The sequence below is a fragment of the Typopeltis vanoorti genome, chromosome 12 (assembly GCF_054136105.1).
Source record: "Typopeltis vanoorti isolate ZY-2024b chromosome 12, IOZ_Tvanoo_1.0, whole genome shotgun sequence".
Lineage (NCBI taxonomy): Eukaryota > Metazoa > Arthropoda > Arachnida > Uropygi > Thelyphonidae > Typopeltis > Typopeltis vanoorti.
Window position 1 is genome coordinate 9,595,981 of NC_143560.1, and position 22,957 is coordinate 9,618,937.

The 22,957-nt window shown below is 36.1% G+C and overlaps 1 protein-coding gene across 1 annotated transcript in view; it reads left to right on the top strand.

Annotated features, from left to right (window-relative positions):
* Positions 1-3,540, top strand: part of LOC150100574 (uncharacterized) — a 157,910-nt gene extending 154,370 nt beyond the window's left edge. Inside the window, exon 9 of the mRNA XM_090401716.1 lies at positions 2,948-3,540. Within this exon, the coding sequence (XP_090257842.1) occupies positions 2,948-3,346 (399 nt within the window). The 3' untranslated portion in view covers positions 3,347-3,540. The remainder of the gene's footprint in view (positions 1-2,947) is intronic.
* Positions 3,541-22,957: the final 19,417 nt, after the last annotated feature.

Here is a 22,957-nt window from a genome sequence, read left to right on the forward strand (position 1 = left end):
TATCATCAACAATACGACCACATTGCCATCACCCATCAAACTCACTCCACACGTCCACAAATTCCACACCACTCGTCATACATAACCCACACATAAAGTCATTCGCAATTATGGCCCTCCTTTTAAACATTTCACTGTCATACCGTGGCAAAAGGCTAATCATTCTAACTCTCTCACTCTTTTCTTTTGCTACCTCAAACAATTCATTCAGGTCTTCTATCATTTCCATTTTATCTCCTTTCAAATCATTCGTACCTGCCACAACAATCATTTCTTTCACCCTTTCCTTTTGCTCTCTAATAGACTCAGTTACATCCTTTATGGTCGCACCAGGTTGGTACGATTTTGTCAAATCCTCTACTAACACACCTCGTACTAACGAGTCTCCATACAGCAATCTATCCTTCATTTTGTTCATGTTCACATTCATACGTCTATTTTTCCTTTTATTATTGGTTGGTTCATTCAGTCGACTTTTGTTCATGCACTCTAGCTGCTGTTTTGCCCTTTCTATCGCACCGTTCAACAACGCGATCTCACTCAATGCATCTATATCATCTTTTTTATTCTCTGATTAACCATTAATACTATCATTCACACTTTCTACATTCACACTCTCATAATTCTCATGTACAACCTCGCCGTTTCTTGTCATATCGCTATTTTCTTCATTCTGAAGTTTGACAAAAATATCACACTCACGATCCAAAATACACTTCAATTCCTCATTCTCCGTACGTTTTGTACACACATTCAATCCTTTATTATCATCTATCCACACTCCGACCGCACTCCGTAAAGCGTACATTTCACAGCTAGTACACTGACTCATTTCTTTTATACTACCTTTCTTTGATAAAGATGGCGAACCATCATTACTGGCCGCCAGTTTCCTTCGTACAGGTTCCATAATTATTTGCAACGTGTTTTATCAAATAATAAGTTATAACACACCAAAAACACACAAACAGACACACTAAAATATGCAAGGCAAACAAAACTATGCAATATTATGTAATTTTATCAACGATAACTGAAAATAATACTTATCTTATCAGGAGCTTGCACGAACAGTACACACTACGATATAACCTCGAACTCAACTCTCAACAACTGTGTTATAACAACTCTTCAACTTTATTATATGAGTCTTAACAACTTTATTATATGAGTTTTAAAAGAAAGTCATTTCAATGCAGTTATTTTGTGTACAGATCTGTTTTTTTAAACATCATTCTGTTAGGTTATATGTACAGGTATCCTTTGATTAACAAGATTAATTAATCCCCTCCAATGTTAGCACACATATCAAAATTGTATTAATCGAATATAATAATTTGATTAACATGATTTTGATATACTCGCTAACATTAGGGGATTAATTAATCTCGTTAATCAAAGGATACCTGTATATATAACCTAATAGAATGATGTTTAAAAAACAGATCTGTATACAAAATAACTGCACTGAAATGACTTTCTTTTAAAACTCATATAATAAAGGATACAGTATACGTATCCTGGTGAAATTACAATTTGTCCACTATCGATTACTGTATTAATAATTTGTTTTATATGGTACTCTTTTAGGAAAGATAAAAAACAAATGCAAAGTAAATGTTTAATAAATGCTTGTACCTACATTAGTTACTGCAACTTTTTTTTCAAAAAAAAGTTATCAAGAGTTGTTTGAACAGTTTTAGATTTTTCCTATCAGCATAAATTCTACAATAACAAGCCAAATGACTCTCTAGACTTCAGCAAACAAGCATTGTTCGATTAACCTATGGATCCATATCCATTACTTGATGCTTAAGCGATTTTAAAATGAGAACTATTCCATCCAGTTCTTTGATTGCTATCTCCTTTGGAACCTCATCTTCACATTCCATTTGTTTGTTGCCTTCATATGTGCATTGTTGTTCAATTTCAAGAAGATCATTTTCACTGAAATCTTTTGAATTTGAATCCAATAATTCTTAACATCTTCTGCATCAACACCATCAAAACCAAGGTCTTCACTAATTGCAACGATTTCTTCAACCACATTGTTGATTTTGAAAACCACCTTCTGGCAAAAGGTTTTTCCAAACACCTCTCATGCAGCTAGAAGACACTTTCTCCATCAAGTTATGAATGTTTTCAATTGCGTGTTTAATGTTAAAATTTTCCAAAATTCTTGGAGCGTAATCACATTTTCTCCCATTGTTGTTTCTACTGCCTTCAAGAATATCTTTTTAAGAAAATAGGCTTTGAAAGTTGCAATGATGCCCATGTCCATGGGTTGTAGCAGTGATGTTGTATTTGCTGGAAAAAATAAAACTTTCACATTCTCACACATGATCATTAAGAGAATTTGGATGATCAGGTGTGTTATCTAAAAGCAAAAGAGCTTTGAAAGCTAAGTTATTTCTCTTGCAATAAGCTTCAAACCATTTCTCTCGCCAAGGAAACACTCCTCAAGGCTTGCATGTTTTTTCATGGTAAATTTAAAGGCACGTATATAAAGGGATTATCGCAATCAATTTCACTGCATTAATCAAATCCTGCATTAAGCAAAGGATACCTGTAATTTAATATTTGATTAAATATACAGGATTGGCCAAAAGTTCTCCAGTACTTAATGTAAACTGCGTAAAATTATTTAAGGAGACTTTTGACTTATTCTGTAATGTGCATAGTAACCACTGGCGTTGCATGCCCATTTAGGTTGGCAATTTTAAAATAATATTGCCTCATTTTCAAAACATTATTGAGCACACTTCATAAAAATCACAAGAAAAAAGTGGAATTGTTTGTGATCTTTGTGAAAAAAAATGTATTGACAGTTATTGTCTATAGCATTAGACAATAACTGTCCATACATTTTTTTTCCACTATTCAACTAAAATTATACGACCTCTTGGTTTATATATAATATTGCTAATTAGTGCAATTAATTTTGTAGGCAAAACTTCATAAATTGGAAGATACTGAGGGTGCTGTCTCTTGTAAGGATCTGCATTCTTTAATATTAGAAAAACTAGAAGAAATACCCAAGTATGAAAATTCTGATATCATTGTACAAACCAAGCACTTTAAAGAATGGGAATATGTGAGACAGAAAGCACTGGATAAACAGGTAGAAGAATATATAAAAGAAGAAACATTAAGACTTATAGAGAAAAAGAAGAAGCAATTGGAAGAAAAGGAAAAGCGCTTATTTTTCTTTGAAAATTGGAACAAGATTGAAATGGAATTGGCAGAAGTGGAAGAATTAGAAACAAAATTCAAATCAAAGAAAACTCGCCAAATAGAAGAAGATGACGGTTATATTCCGCCTGATGTTCACCAGACAAAACTATAAAAATTCGAACATACAATAAGAAATTCTGTTTCTTGTTGATATAAATCTTACATATATCATTGATGCTGTTTATGATACTTCACTAGTCTAAGGATATGTGATGTAGCTGAAAGACATAAAATCATTGGGAGTAGAACTTGATGTTCTGATTGTAGTATTTAATAGTCCATTAAAGAATTTTATATAAATCTTTATTTTTTAGTTTCTTTATGAAAGACCTTAAAAGACTTCTTAAATTTAATAGGATTTACTGTTCTAATATATTAAAATATAACCACCAAATTTGATGGTTATTTATTTAAGATTAAGTTCAGTCTAATCAGGTAGATTATATTTCCAAAAAATATAAATGTGTCATCAAGATATGACCACCAGATAGTAGGGTTTTGGGTCAGATTGAGCATTTAAGCAACTTTCATTCCATTCAAAAATTTGATTCACATTAGAATTAGAAAGTGCAGGCAAATCTCCTTTTCTTGATGTTCTAATCTCAAGATAACCAGAAGGTTGGATTTCTTTGAACATTTTCTGAAAGCCAACTATACTGGATGCTGTCTTCATGCTTTGTCTATTCATCATCCCTCCCATAAATTAGGCATGATTCACACCTTAAAACAAGTACAATCTTTTTTTTTTTTTTTTTCAACGATGAAGATAAGCTAAATGGTGAACAAAAGTATTTTTTCTGTCCGTTTATCCCTAATAGATATTCCAAGAACACTATCCAATGGATGCTATTTTCTGATATTACTCTTGCCAAAATCCTTACATTCATTACAGAGACTCTGTTTTCATTATATACATAATAAATCTTTCCATCCAGATTGATACCCTACCTCGAGAGTCATAATATAAGAGTAGCTTACAGACCTCCAAATTGTTTTTAGTCTCCTAAGATATCTGAAAGATAGTAATCCTCCTCTTCAAACATCCAGGTGTTTACAGAATTCCATGTTCTTATGGTTTTATGTATTACAGGGGAGACTCCAAGACAGAAGTAGCCAATTATAGACCAATCAGCATCTCAGGAGAGGTGGTGGTGTGAAGGTATTGAAGAAATTGATGAGGGACAGAATTCAGGACTAAGTGGATGGGAGTATGATACTCAATAAGGTACAGTGTGGTTTTGTGGAAGTGGGGGGGGGGAGTGATTTTGTCTTAGTGGTTGCTTACTTTTTTATAATGGAGTGACAATGGAATTGAATAGGGGAAATGGCTACTCATTAATATTACTTGACTTTGCCAAGACATTTGACAGGATTCCATATGGAGCTCTGTAGCATGGATTGGAACAGGTGGGGATGCATATGAATCTGGTGATTTGGATTAGAAGGCAGGTGCTTGGTCCTCTCTTGTTTAGTTTGTACATCAGTGATATATAGGAAACAATTTGACAGGAAATATTTGGTTGTTTGCTAGTGTTGCAAAACTGGAAAGAGCAATGGTAAACAAAGGTACAGGTTGGAAGACTTCAGTAGACCAGCATTATGGGAAAAGGTAAATGGCTGCCAGTTTAATGTTGCCAAGTTTAAGGTGATGCACTTTGGGAAGAAGAGATCACAAACTGTGTACTATATTGATGGAACTGAACTGCAGGAAACTGATTAGACAAGGGACTTGGCGATGATTGTGGTCAGAGAGTTGACGTTTAGAGGACATATTGTGAAACTAGCCAAAACAGCACATCAGATTACATTTTTGTTGAAGAACACACTAACAAGCAGGGATAGAAAGGTTATTGTTCCTCTATGTAAGGATTTAATAAGGCCACATCTGGACTATTGCATGCAGATCTGGACACCCAGATTCCTTGGTGATGAAGTAATGGATAGGATCCAGAAACTAGTGACAAAGAGTGTGACAGGTATATGAATGCTGCCTTTGAGAATAGATTGATGGTCTGTGGGCATTAAAAACTAGCTGACAGGCAAAAAAGAGGAGATATGGTAGAAGCATATAAGTTATTAAAAGAGTTATAGGATTGACACTGGAGACTATTTTTTCAGTACATGGCAAGGTGGTAGAGAACATGGATTCACCAGTTGAAGTTCTGTAAGAGTGTGATTAGCAAAATGTTAGGACTAGATTTTTTACTTGGAGGGGTGGTGAATGGGCAGAATGGATTGCCAGAATTAGTTGTGAGTGCTTCATCAGTGAATGAGTTGAAGGAGAAGCATGATAGGTATTGTGTGAATAATAGCTCTCTAGCAATGAGTTTTGTGGCTCCATGGAAATATCTATATAATAATAGTAATAATAACAATAATAGCATGTCAGACAAGCAGAAGTTTTGAAATAAAAAGGACTATCTCAGTGATGTGACACACAGAATAGAAGGAAAGAAAAAGCTGCACTTGCACATCATTCATCTATCATAAATCACACTATCAGTTATGATAGGCCAGCATGATTTATCTAGAGAACAGCTTCTTTTCCCATCAAATCAAGGAATCTGCTGCAATTGTTCACTCAGAAAGCTCTTTTCATCATAAACATCTCATTTTAAATTGTCTGAAAATCATTAATCTGATCTTTCATCATTGTAGAATTCAGCTTCTCCAACAGTTACCTCCAAACTCTCCAGAGAGGCAACTGATGTGTGCCACTAATGTCTCAATTGGATTGTTTATGTTTAACAGTTTACCTGAAGTTTGTTTTAATTTTTAGTCCTTTCTTAAAGGTTACAAAACTGTTATCCTAAAGAAGCCACTAGTCCTTATTGTATGAAACTAGTCAGTACTTTTTCTTTGTATATCTAATACTAATGACTACTGTTAAAGCCAAATATTTTATTACTGAGTCAGGACTATATACGAAATAAATTCTTATACACTTGAACTCTGCATAAGTTCACAGTGTGTGTGTGTTAGAGTGATGAAATGGTGAGTCCTCTTTTTGAATTTGATGTGAAAAATTTCATTCAATGTAATGTGTCTAGAAATTATATGTTGGAAAAAAAGTTGAGTGTATAGAACTTATATGTTGTTATTATTATGGGCGACTCTAGGGAGTCCTTAGACTCATCGAGGGAGGCCCTAAACATCATGTCCACACAACTATACGACATTCTCACAGTATGTATCATACCTTGTCTTGAACTCACTCACCGTCATAGCACCCACAACAGACTCTGACAGCTTATTCCACTCATTTGCCACTCTAAAAGTAAAGAACCCAGCTCTAACAGCCTTGCTAACCACACTCTTGCCCAGCTTCCATAGATGTCCCCTAGTTCTCCCACCACCAGTCCTGATCTCAAAAATATCCTCTGAATTAATCCTATAGAAATCCTTTAGCAATTTGAATGTCTCAATCATGTCTCCCCTTTTCAACCTATCAACTAATTTCTACAACCCACAAATCTTCAACCTGTTCTCATAAGGTTCATTCCATAGACCTGCTATCATCTTGGTCACTTGCCTCTGGATCCTCTCTACCTCCTCCCCATCAAGAAGAAACCTAGGTGACCAAATCTGGGCACAGTAGTCGAGATGAGGTCTTATCAAGGCTCGGTACAGAGGAACAATAACTTGCTTGTCTCTGCTCGTCAAAGTATTCTTCAGCAACCGAGTGAGTTGATGAGCTGAACTAGCCACTTTTGCAATGCGCCCCCTAAACTTCATCTCCCTATCCACCAACACTCCCAAGTCCCTGCCTCATCAATCTCCTGGAATACAGTTCCACCAATGTGGTATACTGCTGCTAATCTTTTCACCCCGAAATGCATAACCTTACATTTTGTCACATTAAATTGACATCCATTCTCCTTAGCCCAGAACTCCAATCTATCCAATCGTCCTGCAAGATTTTGACATCTTCTGCATTCACTATTGCCATACCCAACTTCAGCGAACAAATGAACTGTTCCTCTTAGATCCTTCCCTATATCGTTAATGAACAAATTAAACAGCAGTGGTCCAAGAACAGAACCCTGCGGCACACCACTATTCACAGGCCGTCTTTTGGACTCTACTCCTGAATAAAATACTCTCTGATATCTCTCCATCAACCACCCACCTATACATCTCACCAACCCTATATCCATTCCCATATGTTGTAGTTTACGGATTAGAATTCCATGTGGTATCCTGTCAAATGCCTTAGCCAGGTTCAATAGAATCACTGTAAACCCATTACCCTTATCCAGTTCAGCCGTAACCTTTTTATAAAACTTGAGCAAGTTACTGAGGCATGATCTACCCTTTACAAAGCCATGCTGTCCCCCATACAGTATCTCATTTTCATCAATCCATTCCTATATTTTTCCCTTGACTACTTTCTACAAGACCTTGACAACGACTCCTGATATGCTGATCAGTTGGTAATTTGCAAGAGTAGTCTTGGATCCTCCTTTATGCAGTGGAACTATTTTCCCCTCTTTCCACACCTTCGGGACAAAACTAGACCCGAGACTCAGATTAAAGAACATGGTCAAGGGCACTGATAATTCTTTAGCCGCTTCACATAAGACCTGTGCCGGTATACCATCCAATCCCACAGATGTATTCACATTAAGGTTCTGTAATAGACTATTCACCTCCACTTCATTCATCACAATTCCCGTATAAACTAATGGTTCCTTCATTTTCTCAATGTCACCACCTGGATGATATACTCTTGCAAAGTACTTGCTCACTAATTTCACTATATCGACTGATTCAGTGACCTCCTTACCATCGTCATTCCTTAAAATCATTCTGCCGCGTACAGTTTTTTTTTTTTTTTGCTTGCAGCATATTGAAAGAACTGTTTGGGATTCTCTTTAGCTTTCATAGCTAGTTTCCTTTCATAATCTGCTTTTGCTTTTTTTACCACACTCGTTACCCTTCTGGCCTGCGCTTTATACCATTCATGTGCCTACAGGTCACCTTTCTCTTTAAATTCCCTCCACAGTTGTTTCTTTTTTTGCAGATCAAGCTTAATGGTGTTAATCATCCATTTAACCCCCTGCTTGTTTTACTATTCGGACCCTAGGTATACAATCAGCCATAACCTCCTGTAAATGCTCTTTGACCACTTCCCGTGCTCTATCGACATCCAGCCCTTGCAGTTTTACATGCCATGGCAATGAACCAAGCAATCTCCTAAGCTTGTCATACTCCAGCACAGTAATTCCACATGTACCCTGTCTTAATCGAAAATTCCACACCTTTAGCAACTTCCCAGGTCAAGACCTTATGATCACTCTCACTGATTGGTGGCAATGTGGTCATATTTGTTACAGCCAAATCCTCAGATGTAATTACTAGGTCAAGCACTCTCTGACCCCTAGTATTTTCAATTACATGCTGTCTCAGATAGTTATCCCTTAATAATTGAATAAAAACCAGTTCCTTCCTCACATGTGTCCTCTCCTCCTTCCAATCAATGTTACCATAGTTGAAATCCACCATAATAATTACCCTACTTGCACTCATTGCTTCTATTTACTTATGCATACTATCTCCACCATCTATTCCATCACCTGGTCTGTAGCAGCACCCAACTGTATATTTTGTTCTGCCAGTCTTAATCTCACGTCAAATCGCCTCAAATGAGCTCTTTTTACTATCCTGCAATACAACTTCAATTCTCCTTGGCTGCAGTTCATCAGCTATCATCAATAACACTCCTTCCCCTATTTTATTCTCTCTGTCCCTCATAAACACACTATAACCTACACATTTTATCCCACTAACTATATCATCTTCCGTCAGCCATATTTCACTAATGCCAATAACCTGTGGCCAGGAAGAGCCAATCAAGGCCAAAAATTCTTCCTTCTTGTTCCTAATACTCCTGGCATTAGTATACATTTAATGCAGAGGTCCCTTTGTCTCACCCCTATCTTGATGAGTTATTCTAACTATCCCATTCCGATTTCTTGTCCTCAATACTGGCTCAGGTACATTATATGCATTCTTACACTCAACTATCTCACTGATGTCTGCATATCCACTCCCCCCCTTTGGTAGTTCTAGTTTCCCTGGTTCTGCACATCCATTTTCATTTCAAAATTGGATTTTGAAATGAAAATGGATGTGCAGAATTCTAAACTCCTCTGCAACAGACTCACCATCCTAACTCTGTCACTCTTTTCTTTCGCTACCTTTAACAATACTTTCAAGTCCTCTCTCATAAAAAATTTATCTCCTTTCAATTCATTCGTACCTGCCACAACTATGAATTCTTTCACCCTCTGTTTTTGCGCTCTAATACTCTGCAGAATAGCTTATAGGAAAAAGAGATGATGGCTAGAATTTCACAGAAATATATGATGATTAGGTAGATTGAGAAATGTGGAATGTTAAATATGAGCAGAAAATCAAATGAGATAGCAAGTGAAATGTGTCAGGTAGTGACATGTTAAGTGAAATACAAGCAAGAATGGAAGTTAGAATGCAAGATGGTGATAGCAGTGGGGGGAGGGGGGGGAATATGCAATACCGTGATGTTGGAATTTTAAGGCATTTGTGAGCTGCACAATAGGGGGGGGGGTTGGAGAGACTAGAAAAATGCTTCTAATATAACAGGAAATGTGATTAAACACACAAAGAAATAAAGAAAAGCTAAAGATAGCAAAAATGGGTGAAAAAGTATGTGGTGATATACTGTAAAATGTCACACGAATAATGATATTTCATTACTTAAATAAAGAGCCAATAGGCTTCACTTCAGTGATGTAACATTATTTAAATTAAGGGGATATTAAATCCCACATTGTTTCAAAACCGAATAAGAAACTCAAAGATCGGAATCAAAGAGTTTCATTCCGAATATAGTAAACTATAAAAGTATGCGGATATTAGCGTAAACTAAAGCACATAGTACAAACTAGGGCAACTCGTAGCATCCCCTTAATTTACATCGCCGAAGTGAAGCCTATTGGCTCTTTATTTAAGTAATTTTAATGGGTGCACCTTTTTGACAACTCGTATAGCAAAGTATATAAGTTCTATACCCTCAGTATTAATTTGGTCTGCCTACTCACTGATGAGACCTCAATAAAGGTCGAAACCGGTCTGTATAGTGACCTTCCACCGTAATGTATAACATCATACATCTCCTAGGAAATGTGTTTTACATTATGGGAAATACTAAGAATAATGATCAGAGCTTTACCCACCTTTGCTACGAGTTGCCCTAGTTTGTATACTACATGCTTTAGCTTACGCTAGTATCCACCGTTACTTTTATAGTTTACTATATTCGGAATGAAACTCTTTGATTCCGATCTTTGAGTTTCTTATTCGGTTTTGAAACAATGTGGGATTTAATATCCCTTTAATTTAAATAATGATATTTCATGTTTATTTTACAAGTTTTGTTTAAAGATGTATATATATATACTGTATTGGCCGGCGTATAAGACGCACCTCCTTTTTTGTACACGTTTTAGGAAAAAACTTTATCGCTGAACATTATAATGAATTTGCAGTATTTCAAATATAAAGTAATAAGTAGGTCTACTTTCAACAAATGCCTAATCTAACTAGGAAAGTGTACCCACCTTTTAATCTTCTTTGTCAAAACCCAGAAATTCATCTCCAGAGCTAAATGAAGAGATACTTGAAACCTCTCCTAAATCAGAATCTGAGTCCTCATACAACAAATTGTCCTCTGTACCATTCAGTGCATTACTAATGCCACACTTCTTAAATGATTTAACCACTGTCTCAGTTTTCACAGCATCCCATGAAGCTTTGATCCACTCACAAACTTGCGAAATGATAGGCTTCTTCTTGATGGCGTAACCTCAAAACCTGAAGACTGCATCCAGCAGTCTTCTGGATGCAGTGCTCCACTTCTCCTTCATAAATCCCTTAAATGGTTTATTAATACAGACATCTAAAGGTTGCAGCTGACTAGTTAGACCTCCTGGAATTATAGCTAACTGAGTTTTCAATTCCTTGAGTTTATTTTTAACATCTGTTCTGTGAGAATGAAACTGATCCCATACTACCAGGGCAGGATTCTTCAACAGTTTGCCAGAGTGCCTAGACCAAATGTTATCTATCCATAACTGGAATACTAGAATGTATTCCAGTAACTGGAATGCTCTCACACATCGCAAGGAAGCAAGAAAGAAATTGCGTAACTCGGAACAGAGAAAATTTTCAGAAATGACAGTAATAAAAAACTGAGTATCGGCGTATAAGACGTACCCTGTTTTTCAGACCTATTTTCAAAGAAAAAAGTGCGTCTTATATGCCGGCAAATACGGTATATAGAATTTTCATTATGTGTAAACTTAACAAAAATCTTTTGTATGTAATAATTTTATTACAAAACTGTTAAACCAAATGTGTGATGTCATCGATCCTGATGTTAGCACAGTTCCATATATGGTAATATCAAGCATTGTGCATGTGCACTGCACAGTCCGGGAGTGTATATATATATGCTATCATGTCTCAGAGGAAATCATCTTGGGGTTTTCACCTTCTCTTATCTGAGTCCACTGGCATGTGAAGTCCACTGTTGGTCATTGAAAGAGAGCCATCTTAGGGTTTTTGTCATCTTCCCTGGGTCCACCGTCATGTGAGGTTCAGCTGTTCATCACCAGAGCCACACAGAGCTCAACAGAGATATCACTCATTGAATGGCCATTCAATGCTGCCACATCGCTAGTTAATAGACTCCGAAAGTTAAGGATGTGGCAGCATTGAACGGCCATTCAGTGAGTTTGATGACAGAAGAAAAGAAATCGGTTGGAAGCCTGTACAAATTGCCAATCGGAGATAGTGCTCATTAAATGATGAGTGCTATCTCCACCACATTACTAGTTAATAGACTCCAAAGGTTGAAGATTGTCAACAACTGAAGACACAGAACAAGCACACAGTCTGAAGAAAGAAAAATCGTGAAGACAGAGGAAAAGGAATCAGGTAAGGACTGTAGTGAATGAAAGAAATATATCTTATGTAATTCGTCAGGAGAAATTTGTAAGTACTTCTGGACAAATCACATTCTGTGTTTGTTCCGCAGCCAATTGTGTTAACATAAATATTATCATTATAAATGAATAAGTTGTAGGCTTATTGCTGTAAATGCAAGTTATTGTTGATAAAGCATACACTTGACAAGTTTATTTGTTTAATGGACAAGAATAACTAGTAAGAATACCAGAAGTTATGTTTAGAATATATGATAGAATTGTAAGAGAATTACTTGTGGTTATCTAAGACTTGAGATTTCATTGTGTCAATGTGTATCTGTAAATTGAGCAGTGTGTATAGAATTCTAGATTTAAATCAATTGATTTGTGAAACACACTGAGACTGATTTGTCAGTGAACTAGTCTGAAAAATATGAACCTGTATATATCTGACTAATAAGGGGGAATGTATTTATGATATGCTAAAAATGAAAAGTTTAAGTCGTGACTAAGATAAAGCATAGGTAAGAGTTAGCAGGGAATATCTGCTTTGTCTTTGTTTATATTTCTTACAAACTCACACTCAATAAGTAGTTTAACTGGCGCAATCATAAAACAAATTCGTTTAACTACAGAGTGTGGAGTAAAGTAGAATATTTACAATGACGTAGTCGACATAAAATAAGGTAAAGTAGATTATAAAAATACAGTGATTTCACAATTAGAGGTGTATTGATGAGCAAGTAGAACAAGTGAATGATATAATTGTGTTTCAGAACAAATGACCCAAAAGGAGATATGAGGGAGGATAAGAACAAGATGTGTGAGGCAAAGAAGAGCAAATAAGCCCAGATTGTGAGTAACCAGTGGTGAATGAGTGGAATAGGTTGTTAGAGGTAGATGCAAGTTTGCAGTTTGTGAGTGCATTGTCAGCAAACAAACAAGTTAGAGGAAAAACACGATAGACACTGTGAATAATGGTTAGTGTGGGCATCCTCTGATGAGTCTTAAGACCTCATTGAGATACCTAGTGATAATGATGGTGAAACAACACATTAAGTTGAAGAATTGTAATAAAAGTTCTAAGTATGAAACTAATAATTTGGGGACACATGCTAGGATTTGTAATTAAGCAAGAAGAAGTTGAATTTGGAATTAAGCAAGAAGAAGTTGAGATTTGTCTATAGCAGAAATAGTCACATTGACCATTGTAATAAATATTTTATCTCCTGCTTGATGACAGTGAATCATTGTCACTCAGAGTACACTAAAAATGTGGACAACTTTGTTTATAAACTAATGCTAAGGAAACTACAACAGCATACAAAAAATTATTTTAGTAGGAATAATAACAAAAAAAGTGTAAGTGGTGCCACAGGATAGAAGAGTGCTTTTGGAGATGGTGAAACAGTAGAGTATTGAAGGGTAAAGTTAGGCATTCTGCAGGTGGAGGATGGTTGAAGAAACTTTGTATATGTTTGGAATAAAGATGAAGGAAAGAGGGTGAGAGTTTACTAGATTTACTAGATATAGGCTTCATTCGAGTAAAGAGTGACAGTGTGTGAAAACCAGAAATATTGCTAGTGGATAAACCTAAAGAAGACCCAAATTATGTTCAATAGCTATGTCCAACCAGAAATAATAAAATTCAATAATGAGAAATTAAATAAGTAGATCATTACATATACTTAGGACAACAGATATCAATGAAACAAAATATCATGGATGAAATTAAAAGGTGCACGATGCTTGGGTGGAAAGCATTTGGAAAATTGCATTCAATATTCAAAAGCCAACTACCATTGTAAAGAGAAAAGTTTTTAACCAGTGTATTCTTCCTATACTGACATATGGCTGTGAAACATGGACACTGAATGCAAAGGAAATTCAAAACTTAAGAACAATATGATTTAGTATGGAAAGAAACATGCTTGGTATCACAAAAGGAATACATGGATAAGAAATCAAACCAAAATCTCTGATATCATAGGAAGAGTGAAACATCTGAAGTGGCAATTGACTGGACATATTGCTTGAAGACAAGATCAGTGATGGACAAAAGAAGTATTGGATTGGATTCCACGAGAGGAAAAATGACCACGACGGCGATCTAAATCACGGTGGATTGATGATATCATCAGATTTGCAGGAGTGACATGGAAAAGGAAAACCATGGACAGAGAGTTTTGGAGTAATCTAGGAAAGGCCTTCATCCAGCAGTGGATCGACAATGGCTGACAATGATGACGATTGCTAGTGGAGATGTGTGCATGGTAAAAAGAAATGTGAATTTAGTAATGAGAACTTAAGTGTAAGTTGTCTAATTAGATATGTCATGATATGATGAAAGAGATGTAAAGTTGAGAATCTTTTAGAATGGTGAAAAAAGGAATTAAGAACACTATATGTATTTAATGAAAGAATAAGATTTCAGTTTCTCAAAAATTCAGATGTGAAAAAAATTGCAAGTGGGAAAAAGTCTTTGTTTATAAAGTATTCAAATAGCAGTTTGTAGCTACTGTTACATAGTATGAATCAGTGGAGTTCTTCACATTTATCATTTATTGTCTTTAGCTTTGATAGTCCTTCTCACAGTTTATAGTTGTGCTTTGTATGGATAAGAAATATGAATGGCCGAATTAATTGCATCTCTGCTCTTCAGGTTATGGATTCGTATCCCACCATGGCATAGATGGTTTTTGAATGTCTTAAAATGGTAGATATTTTTATCTGGTGTTAAACCACTATCTTGCTTACTGGGAGCCTAAAGTAGCTAAAAGAGTTCCATGTTTGGTCTCTAAGCAGGGCTCCAGATTATCTAATATTACTCTACCATGTTAATAAGACATGTCATAGGTTTCCAGATTTTACATGTAGAATTGATATTAAAAATATTTTAAATAATTAATTGTGGCAGTATTCCTTGAGGTCTTTACATAGATAAGTTATGCTTATAGAAATATATGCATATGCACACAAACATCATTATCATATTTCTGACTTATACCTTCAAGGGGAGGGGGTGTACAGGATATGATAGTACTTTTGAAAAATTTACATCATTACTAACTTCCTATCTACAATTTTCCTCCAAATCAGTCTGTTACCTGTCATGACTCCAACATTATCAGATCTTATATTTCTATCTTCTAAGACACCTTTTACTGCATCAATCCATCTATATCTTGGTCTTCCTTTGGGTCTTTTTCCTACCAACATGGCAGAGAACACTTGTTTTGCTAATGTTTCCTCTCCCATTCTGTTTAAGTGACCATACCACAGCAGATTACCTCTGCTTACATATTCTTTGATGCTAACAATGTCAAGTTCTTTGCTGATATCCTTGTTTTTAATATGATATTGCTATTGATGCCATCTGTTCATGCCCCTAATCTTTCTCAGAACTCATATCTGTGGTCTCTAGTCTTTGGTCAAATGTTTTACTTCTGCCCCAGCTCTCAGATCCATAAGTTAAAATTGGTTTGAACACTGTCTTGTATACAGCTAATTTAGTGTTTTTCTCTAATTTTTCTCTTATTCCATATAAATTTCTTCAGTTGACTTCCTACCATACCAGCTTTGTTGATTCTGTTGTCTATTTCCATATTTAATTTACCATCTTCACTAAAAAATTGTGCCTAAGTAGCTGAAACGTTTTACTTGTTCTATAAGTTCTCCATTCACAATTCAGTTGATATTTTCAACGCTTCTGCCTATTTTCATTGTCTTTGGTTTGTTATTTCTGACCTTCATACCATATCTATTATAACAGTTATTCAATTAAGTCAGGTAATCTTGTAAACTTTTAAGGGATTTATTTAGAAGTATAACATCATCTCCAATTTTGATATCAATTTAACCACTTTTATTCATAATGTGATCCATATAGATAATGTACATCCTTGTCTGACATCAGATTTAACATTAAACTATCTTCCTGTACTTCCTTTGATTCTAACTGCTGACTTACAACTCAAATAAAGACTAAGTATTGCTTGATATAATGCATGAAGATGATATAGCTAGTGGGATTGAGTGTGATGGGTATAGTGTGTTCAGGAATGACAGGGAGAATAAAATGGGGGGAGGAGTATTCTTGATGATAGCTGATGAGCTGCAGCCAAGGAGAATAGAAGTTGAATTGCAGGATAGAGAAAAGAGCACATTTGAGGCCATTTGGTGTGAGATTGTGGCTAGCAGAACTAAATATACAATTGGGTGCTGCTATAGACCAGATGATGGAAAAGATGGTGGTGACAGTATGCACAAGCAAATAGAAGAAATGAGTGGAAGGAGGGTGATTATTATGGGAGATTTCAACTATGGTCGCATTGATTGGAGTGAGGAGAGGACACACGAGAGGAAGGAATTGGATTTTATTCGGTTATTAAGGGATAACTATCTGCAACAGCATGTAATGGAAAATACTAGGGGTCAGAGAGTGCTTGACCTAGTAATTACATCTGAGGATTTGGCTGTAACAAATATGACCACATTGCCACCAATCAGTGAGAGTGATCATAGGGTCTTGACTTGGGAGGTGGCTAAAGGTGTAGAATTTTCAATTAAGACAGGGTACATGTGGAATTATCGGGCTGCAAAGTATGACAAGCTTAGGAGTTTGATTGGTTCAGTGCCATGGCATGTACAACTGCAAGGACTAGAAGTCGATAGTGCATGGGAGGTAGTTAAGAAGTGTTTGCATGAAGCAATGGCTGACTGTATACCTAGAGTCCGAATAATAAATCAACTAGGGGTTAAATGGATGAATAACACCATTAAAATTGAGCTGCTAAAAAAGAAACGACTATGGAGGGAAGTTAAGGAGAAAGGTGACCGGCAGGCACACGAACGGTATAAAGCACAGGCCAGAAGGAGTGTGGTAATAAAAGCAAAAAAGGAATACGAAAGAACATTGGCCATTTTATAACACAGGCTAAAGAGAATCCTAAACAGTTTTTTAGATATGTAGCAAGTAAAAGGAAAAATGTACATGGCAGAATGATTTTAAAGAATGCCGATGGTAGGGAGGTAACTGAATCAGTTGATATAGTTGAGTTACTGAGTGAGCACTTTGCAAGAATATATCATCCAGGTGGTGACATTGCAGAAACAAATGTACCAGTAGAATTATACGGGAATTGTGGTGAATGAAATGGAGGTGAGTAGTCTATTTCATAACCTCAATGTCAATACATCTGTGGGATTGGATGGTATACCAGCTCATGTTGTACGAGAAGCAGCTAAAGAATTGTGAGTAACCTTGACCATTTTGTTTAATTTGAGTCTCGGGTCTGGGTTAGTCCCGAGGGGGTGGAAAGAGGGGAAAATAGTTCCACTGCATAAAGTTGGTTCCAAGACCGCTGTTGTAAATTACCGACCGATTAGCATATCAGGAATCATTGTCAAAGTCTTAGAGAAATTAGTCAAGAAAAGAATACAGGATTGGATAGATGAAAATGGGATATTGTATGGGGGACAACATGGTTTTGTGAAGGGTAGATCATGCCTCAGTAACTTGCTCACGTTTTATAACACAGTGACGGCTGAACTGGATAGGGGTAATGGGTTTACAGCAATACTACTGGACCTTGCCAAGGCTTTTGATAGGATACCACATAGAACCCTAATCAGTAAACTAAAGCAGATGGGGATAGATATAGTATAGGGTTGGTGAGATGGATAGGAGGGTGGTTGAAGGAGAGATACCAGAGAGTGGTTTATTCAGGAGTGGAGTCTAAAAGACGGCTTGTGACTAATGGAGTGCCACAGGGCTCTGTTCTTGGACCACTGCTTTTCAATTTGTTCATCAATGATATTGGAAAGGATTTGAGAGGAAGTGTTCACTTGTTTGCTGATGATGCAAAGTTGGGTAGAGCAATTATGAGTGCACAGGATGTCAAAATTATATACGATGATTTGGATAGTTTGGAGGACTGGGCTAGGAAAAATGGATGTCAATTTAATGTGCCAAAGTGTAAGGTTATGCACTTTGGGGTGAAAGGAATAGCAGCAGTATATCGCATTGGTGGAACCGTACTCCAGGAGATTGATGAGACCAGGGATTTGGGAGTGTTGGTGGATAGGGAGGTGAAGTTTAGAGGGCATATTGCAAAAGTGACTATAACAGCTCACCAAATCACTTGGCTTCTGAAAAATACTTTAACATGCAGAGACAAACAAGTTGTTGTTCCTCTGTATCGAGTCTTGATAAGATTCCATCTGGACTACTGTGCCCAGTTATGGGCCAGGGTTTCTTCGTGATGGGGAGGAAGTGGAGAGGATCCAGAGACGAGTGACCAAGATGATAGCAGGTCTGTGGAATGAACCTTATGAGAATAGGTTGAAGATTTGTGGGTTGTAGAAATTGGTCGATAGGCGAAGGAGGGGTGATATGATTGAGACATTCAAATTACTGAAGGGTTTCTATAAGATTGATCCAGAAGATATTTTTGAAAATATGACTGGTGGTGGGAGGACTAGGAGCCATGAAGGAAGCTGGGCAACAGCGTGGTTGACAAGGGTGTTAGAGCTAGGTTTTTTACTTGGAGAGTAGTGAATGAGTGGAATAAGTTTCCAGAGTCTGTTGTGGGTGCTACGACCGTGAATGAGTTCAAGGCAAGGTATGATAGATACTGTGTGAATGTCGAATAGTTGTTCTTGACATGATGTTAGGGCCTCCCTCGATGAGTCTGTCGACTCCTTGGAGTTGCCCGGAACAATAATAATAATAATGCTCCACTGACATATAACTGTATCGTTTTGAATAGCTTCTCTCTCTTGCCACCACCTTGTCATGTGCCTTTTCCAGATCTACAAAACTTAAATACAGATCTCTGTTATATTCCCATGTTATATTACCAATCTAGCTTGTTCTTCACCAAGCTTTTCTTCCACAATCCTTCTCAACCATTTCTTAAGTATACTTGCATAATTCTTACCAGGAATACTCAATACAGAAATACCTCTGTAATTCTCACATTCAGTCTATTTCCCTTTTTATATATGGGTACTTTGAGAGCTCTACTCTACTCCAATCATCTGGAATTTGTCACTCCAGCCCTTCTGAACTATGCAGTGCAGCCACTGTGAGACTCTAATACCTCCATACTTGAGCATTTCTGGTCGAATATCATCTATACTAGTTCATATCATTATTATTATGCATTATTATTCATATCAATATCATCTATTCCACATTTCAGGCTTTTTTCTACTTCAAGTATGGATATGTATTCTTGACTGCATGCCCGTTGAGTGTTTTTTACCACTTTGCTATCACTGCTTGTTTCATTTAGCAATTTTTCAAAGTAATTACTCCATTCTTCAAGGATATCTTTTTCTCCCGTTTTCATGTCACCTTTATCATCTCTAACTCCTTTTATAGCACTCTTCCTTCCATTTCTAAGCTTCTTCAACAACCTCCAGAATATCTTACCACCTTCTTGATATTTATTTTTTATGTTCTTGCCAAAGTCCTCCCATGACTTTTGTTTAGCTAGTTTTACACAGTGTTTAGCTTTCTTACATTTGTCTCTATATTCTCTAAATGCTCAAGCTGACTTATTTGCCAGGAACTTTTGATATGCTTTCTTTTTTTCTTTCACTGCCTCTTTAACTTCCTGTGTCCACTATGGAGTTCTGATTTTTCTATCCTTGCAAACAACCTCATCACATGCCTCTGGTTGAATCAGTCCATGTTTTCTTCAGGGCTTGCTCTTGTATCTCCAAGGTTTGGTTCCTGTTCTCAAATTCTTTCATTTTTATTTTCAATAATGTTTGTGTATTTTAGTCTACAGTTCACATCTGAGAGCTGCTCAAGTTTTATTCACTTTAAAACTTTCTTATATGTTCTTCTTTTTTATTTTTAAAAAAGAAGAATATTTGAAAGATATGAAATTTTTCAATATGAAAGATATTATCCTGCTCAAGACTAAATGGTGATCACTTCCAATTCAAATCCTCTGTATATTCTGATATCCTGCATCAGGTAGAAAACAGCACTATCAACAATAACACAGTCAATGAGACTTTTCTTATTCCTTGCCTCTTCTCTCCATGTGAATGTGCACAAATTCACGTGGAGAGAAGAGAAATGTGCACACACATTTATATAACAAAGCATCTTCACAGATTTTAAAGATCAGATTGGTTTGTTTGTTCAGGGTCATAGGTCTAATCTGTATTTTATCTTTCTTTGCAGTATATGTTTCAAAGGAGAAAGTACAAGAAGAGGTTTTAGTCCATATTTAAACAAAAAAACAAAACAAAACAAACAAACTTGCAGCATGTTATGCATTGTCAATCAATGTGTATGTATATGTATCTATTTGCGAGTCCAGTTTGGCTGTGTGGATAGTGCCCATGTTCTCTAAGAAGCTATAGATTCAAATTCTTCTGTGGTATTAACTGAAAAGCGAGATGGCTTTCATTCGCCAGTATGAAACCAGCACTCTGCTTGGAGATCTGAATTGTTTCAAGAATGTTGCTTCTTTAGTTTGAAGAGTATCGCTTCCAAATTACCTAACCTTTAATGCAATTTATCATACTAAAAACGTGGAAGATGTTTCAAAAAAAAAAAAATATATATATATATATATATACACACACACACACATACAAGGGTGGTCTGAAAAATTCTCAGCCCAACAATGAAAAAACGAATTCATAGTGTCAAAAATATTTTTATTTTTCAACATAATCTCCCTTAAGACTAATATATTTATTCCAGTGATGGCCCAGTGCCATTATCCCGTTCCTGTAGTGGTACTCAGTAAGATCTGCAAAATACCCCTCTACAGCCACAATCACCTCTTGATTCGAAGAGAAACGCTGACCAGCAAGCAAGAGCTTTAGTTTGGGAAGAGATAAAAGTCAGAAGGAGCCAAATCTGGGGAATAGGGTGGATGTTCCAACAATTCATAGCACAGATCCCTTAATTTTCCCATTGCCAAACACCTTCGTGGGCAGGTGCATTGTCCTGATGAAAGATGATTTTTTTTCTTCTGCAAACCGGGTCTTTTCTCAAGAATTTTTTCATATAGTCTGGTTAAAAGATCAGAATACTATTCCCCAGTTATTGTTTTACCCTTTTCAAGATAATTAATAAAAAAAATGCCTTTAGCATCCCAAAACACCGATGCCATGACCTTTCTTGCTGATGGAACTGACTTTATCTTCTTTGGTGCTAAACAACTGGCTTCTGTCCACTGCTGTTTGGTTTCTGGTGTGTAATGGTGAATCCAAGTCTCATCCATAGTAATAAATTGATGAATAAAATCAAATCAGTTTTATTCTTGTTAAAACGCTCCAAGCACTGTGTAGAGACTTTCATGCAAGCGTATTTTTGATCTGCTGTGAGCAAGAGCAGCACTCATCTTGCGCAAATCTTTTTCATTTGCAATTCTTCATGCAAAATATATCCTATACGTTCTTTTGAAATGCCTACAGGCTCAGCAATTTCATGCACTTTGACTCACCGGTCATGCAATACCATATTGTGCACTTGATCAATGATTTCCGGTGTTGTTACACTTTTTGGTCGTCTTTCACATGGATCATCTTCAAGGTTGGTATGGCCACGTTTAAACTCGGCAGTCCATTTCTTAATTGTCGAAAACGAAGGAGAAGAGTGCCCATAAACTTTTATGAACTTCGGATGAATTTCTTTTCGCGTTAAACCTTTGCTTACAAAGAATTTTATAACTGCATGATACTCAATTTTATCCATTTCAAGGGATACAGACAATACTTTTGCTTCAGACAGCTGTATAAAACAAACTACTGGATAGAATGACTTGCAATTTCACATGGATGCTTATCACAGATGAAACTTAGAAAAAAAAAAAAAATCTTGCATAATGTTGCCATCTATGGTCAAGGCCGAGAACTTTTTAGACCACCTTCGCGTGTGTGTATGCATGCATTTGCTATGAGCTGTTGTTGACCTTATAACTTCAGCTGCAGGATTTTTTTTTTTTTTTTTTTTGAAAAATTATTCCCCATCAGTAATACTCTTTGTACATCAGTGTTTCCTTATCTCTTTATGATGGATGATATGCTAGTGTATTACTCTCTATTGGCAAAGGCAAAAAATAGTCAGGTAGCCAAAACTTGAATTCTCCTTGTTACCATTTATTTTTGCAGTTAGTAATAAAATAGCTGAGTAATGAAAATACATGATTCTAGTATATATTGTAAGGTATGAAGAGAGATATATGTAAAACTTTAAGAATTAATACTACAATCATAAAAATTTAAGAAATCAAATTATTAATCTTTCTTTAAGAGGAGTTTAATTTTCCCATGCTTCCATTTGGATTTGTGCTGAGATCTCAGAATGCTTCTACGTTTGATTTTAATTCTGATGTATGTCTTTCACAACAGTAGATTACATACACTATGATGTGCATCACAGTACACTCCATGTTGGAAGGTTAAAATAATACAGGAATTGTTTTCTTTAACTGAAAACAAATCATGATTTAAATTATACTAGACAAAAAATTATATTGTTTGTTTAATCCTTTACCTAAGTGTTGAGCAAACCAAGTTTGCAAAAGATTAAAACAAGAGTGTAATTTGTTGTCTAGTATAATTTTTACTTTTCTAGAATACAGAAATTATTGCCTAATACATTTCCTATCCATGCAACAAAATCACTTCTGACCTAGTCCTTATTGACATTTGGTTAAGAGTGCCTCTAGTCCACTTACAACCATATTCAAACTCTCCTTCCCTTTAGAGTGACACTC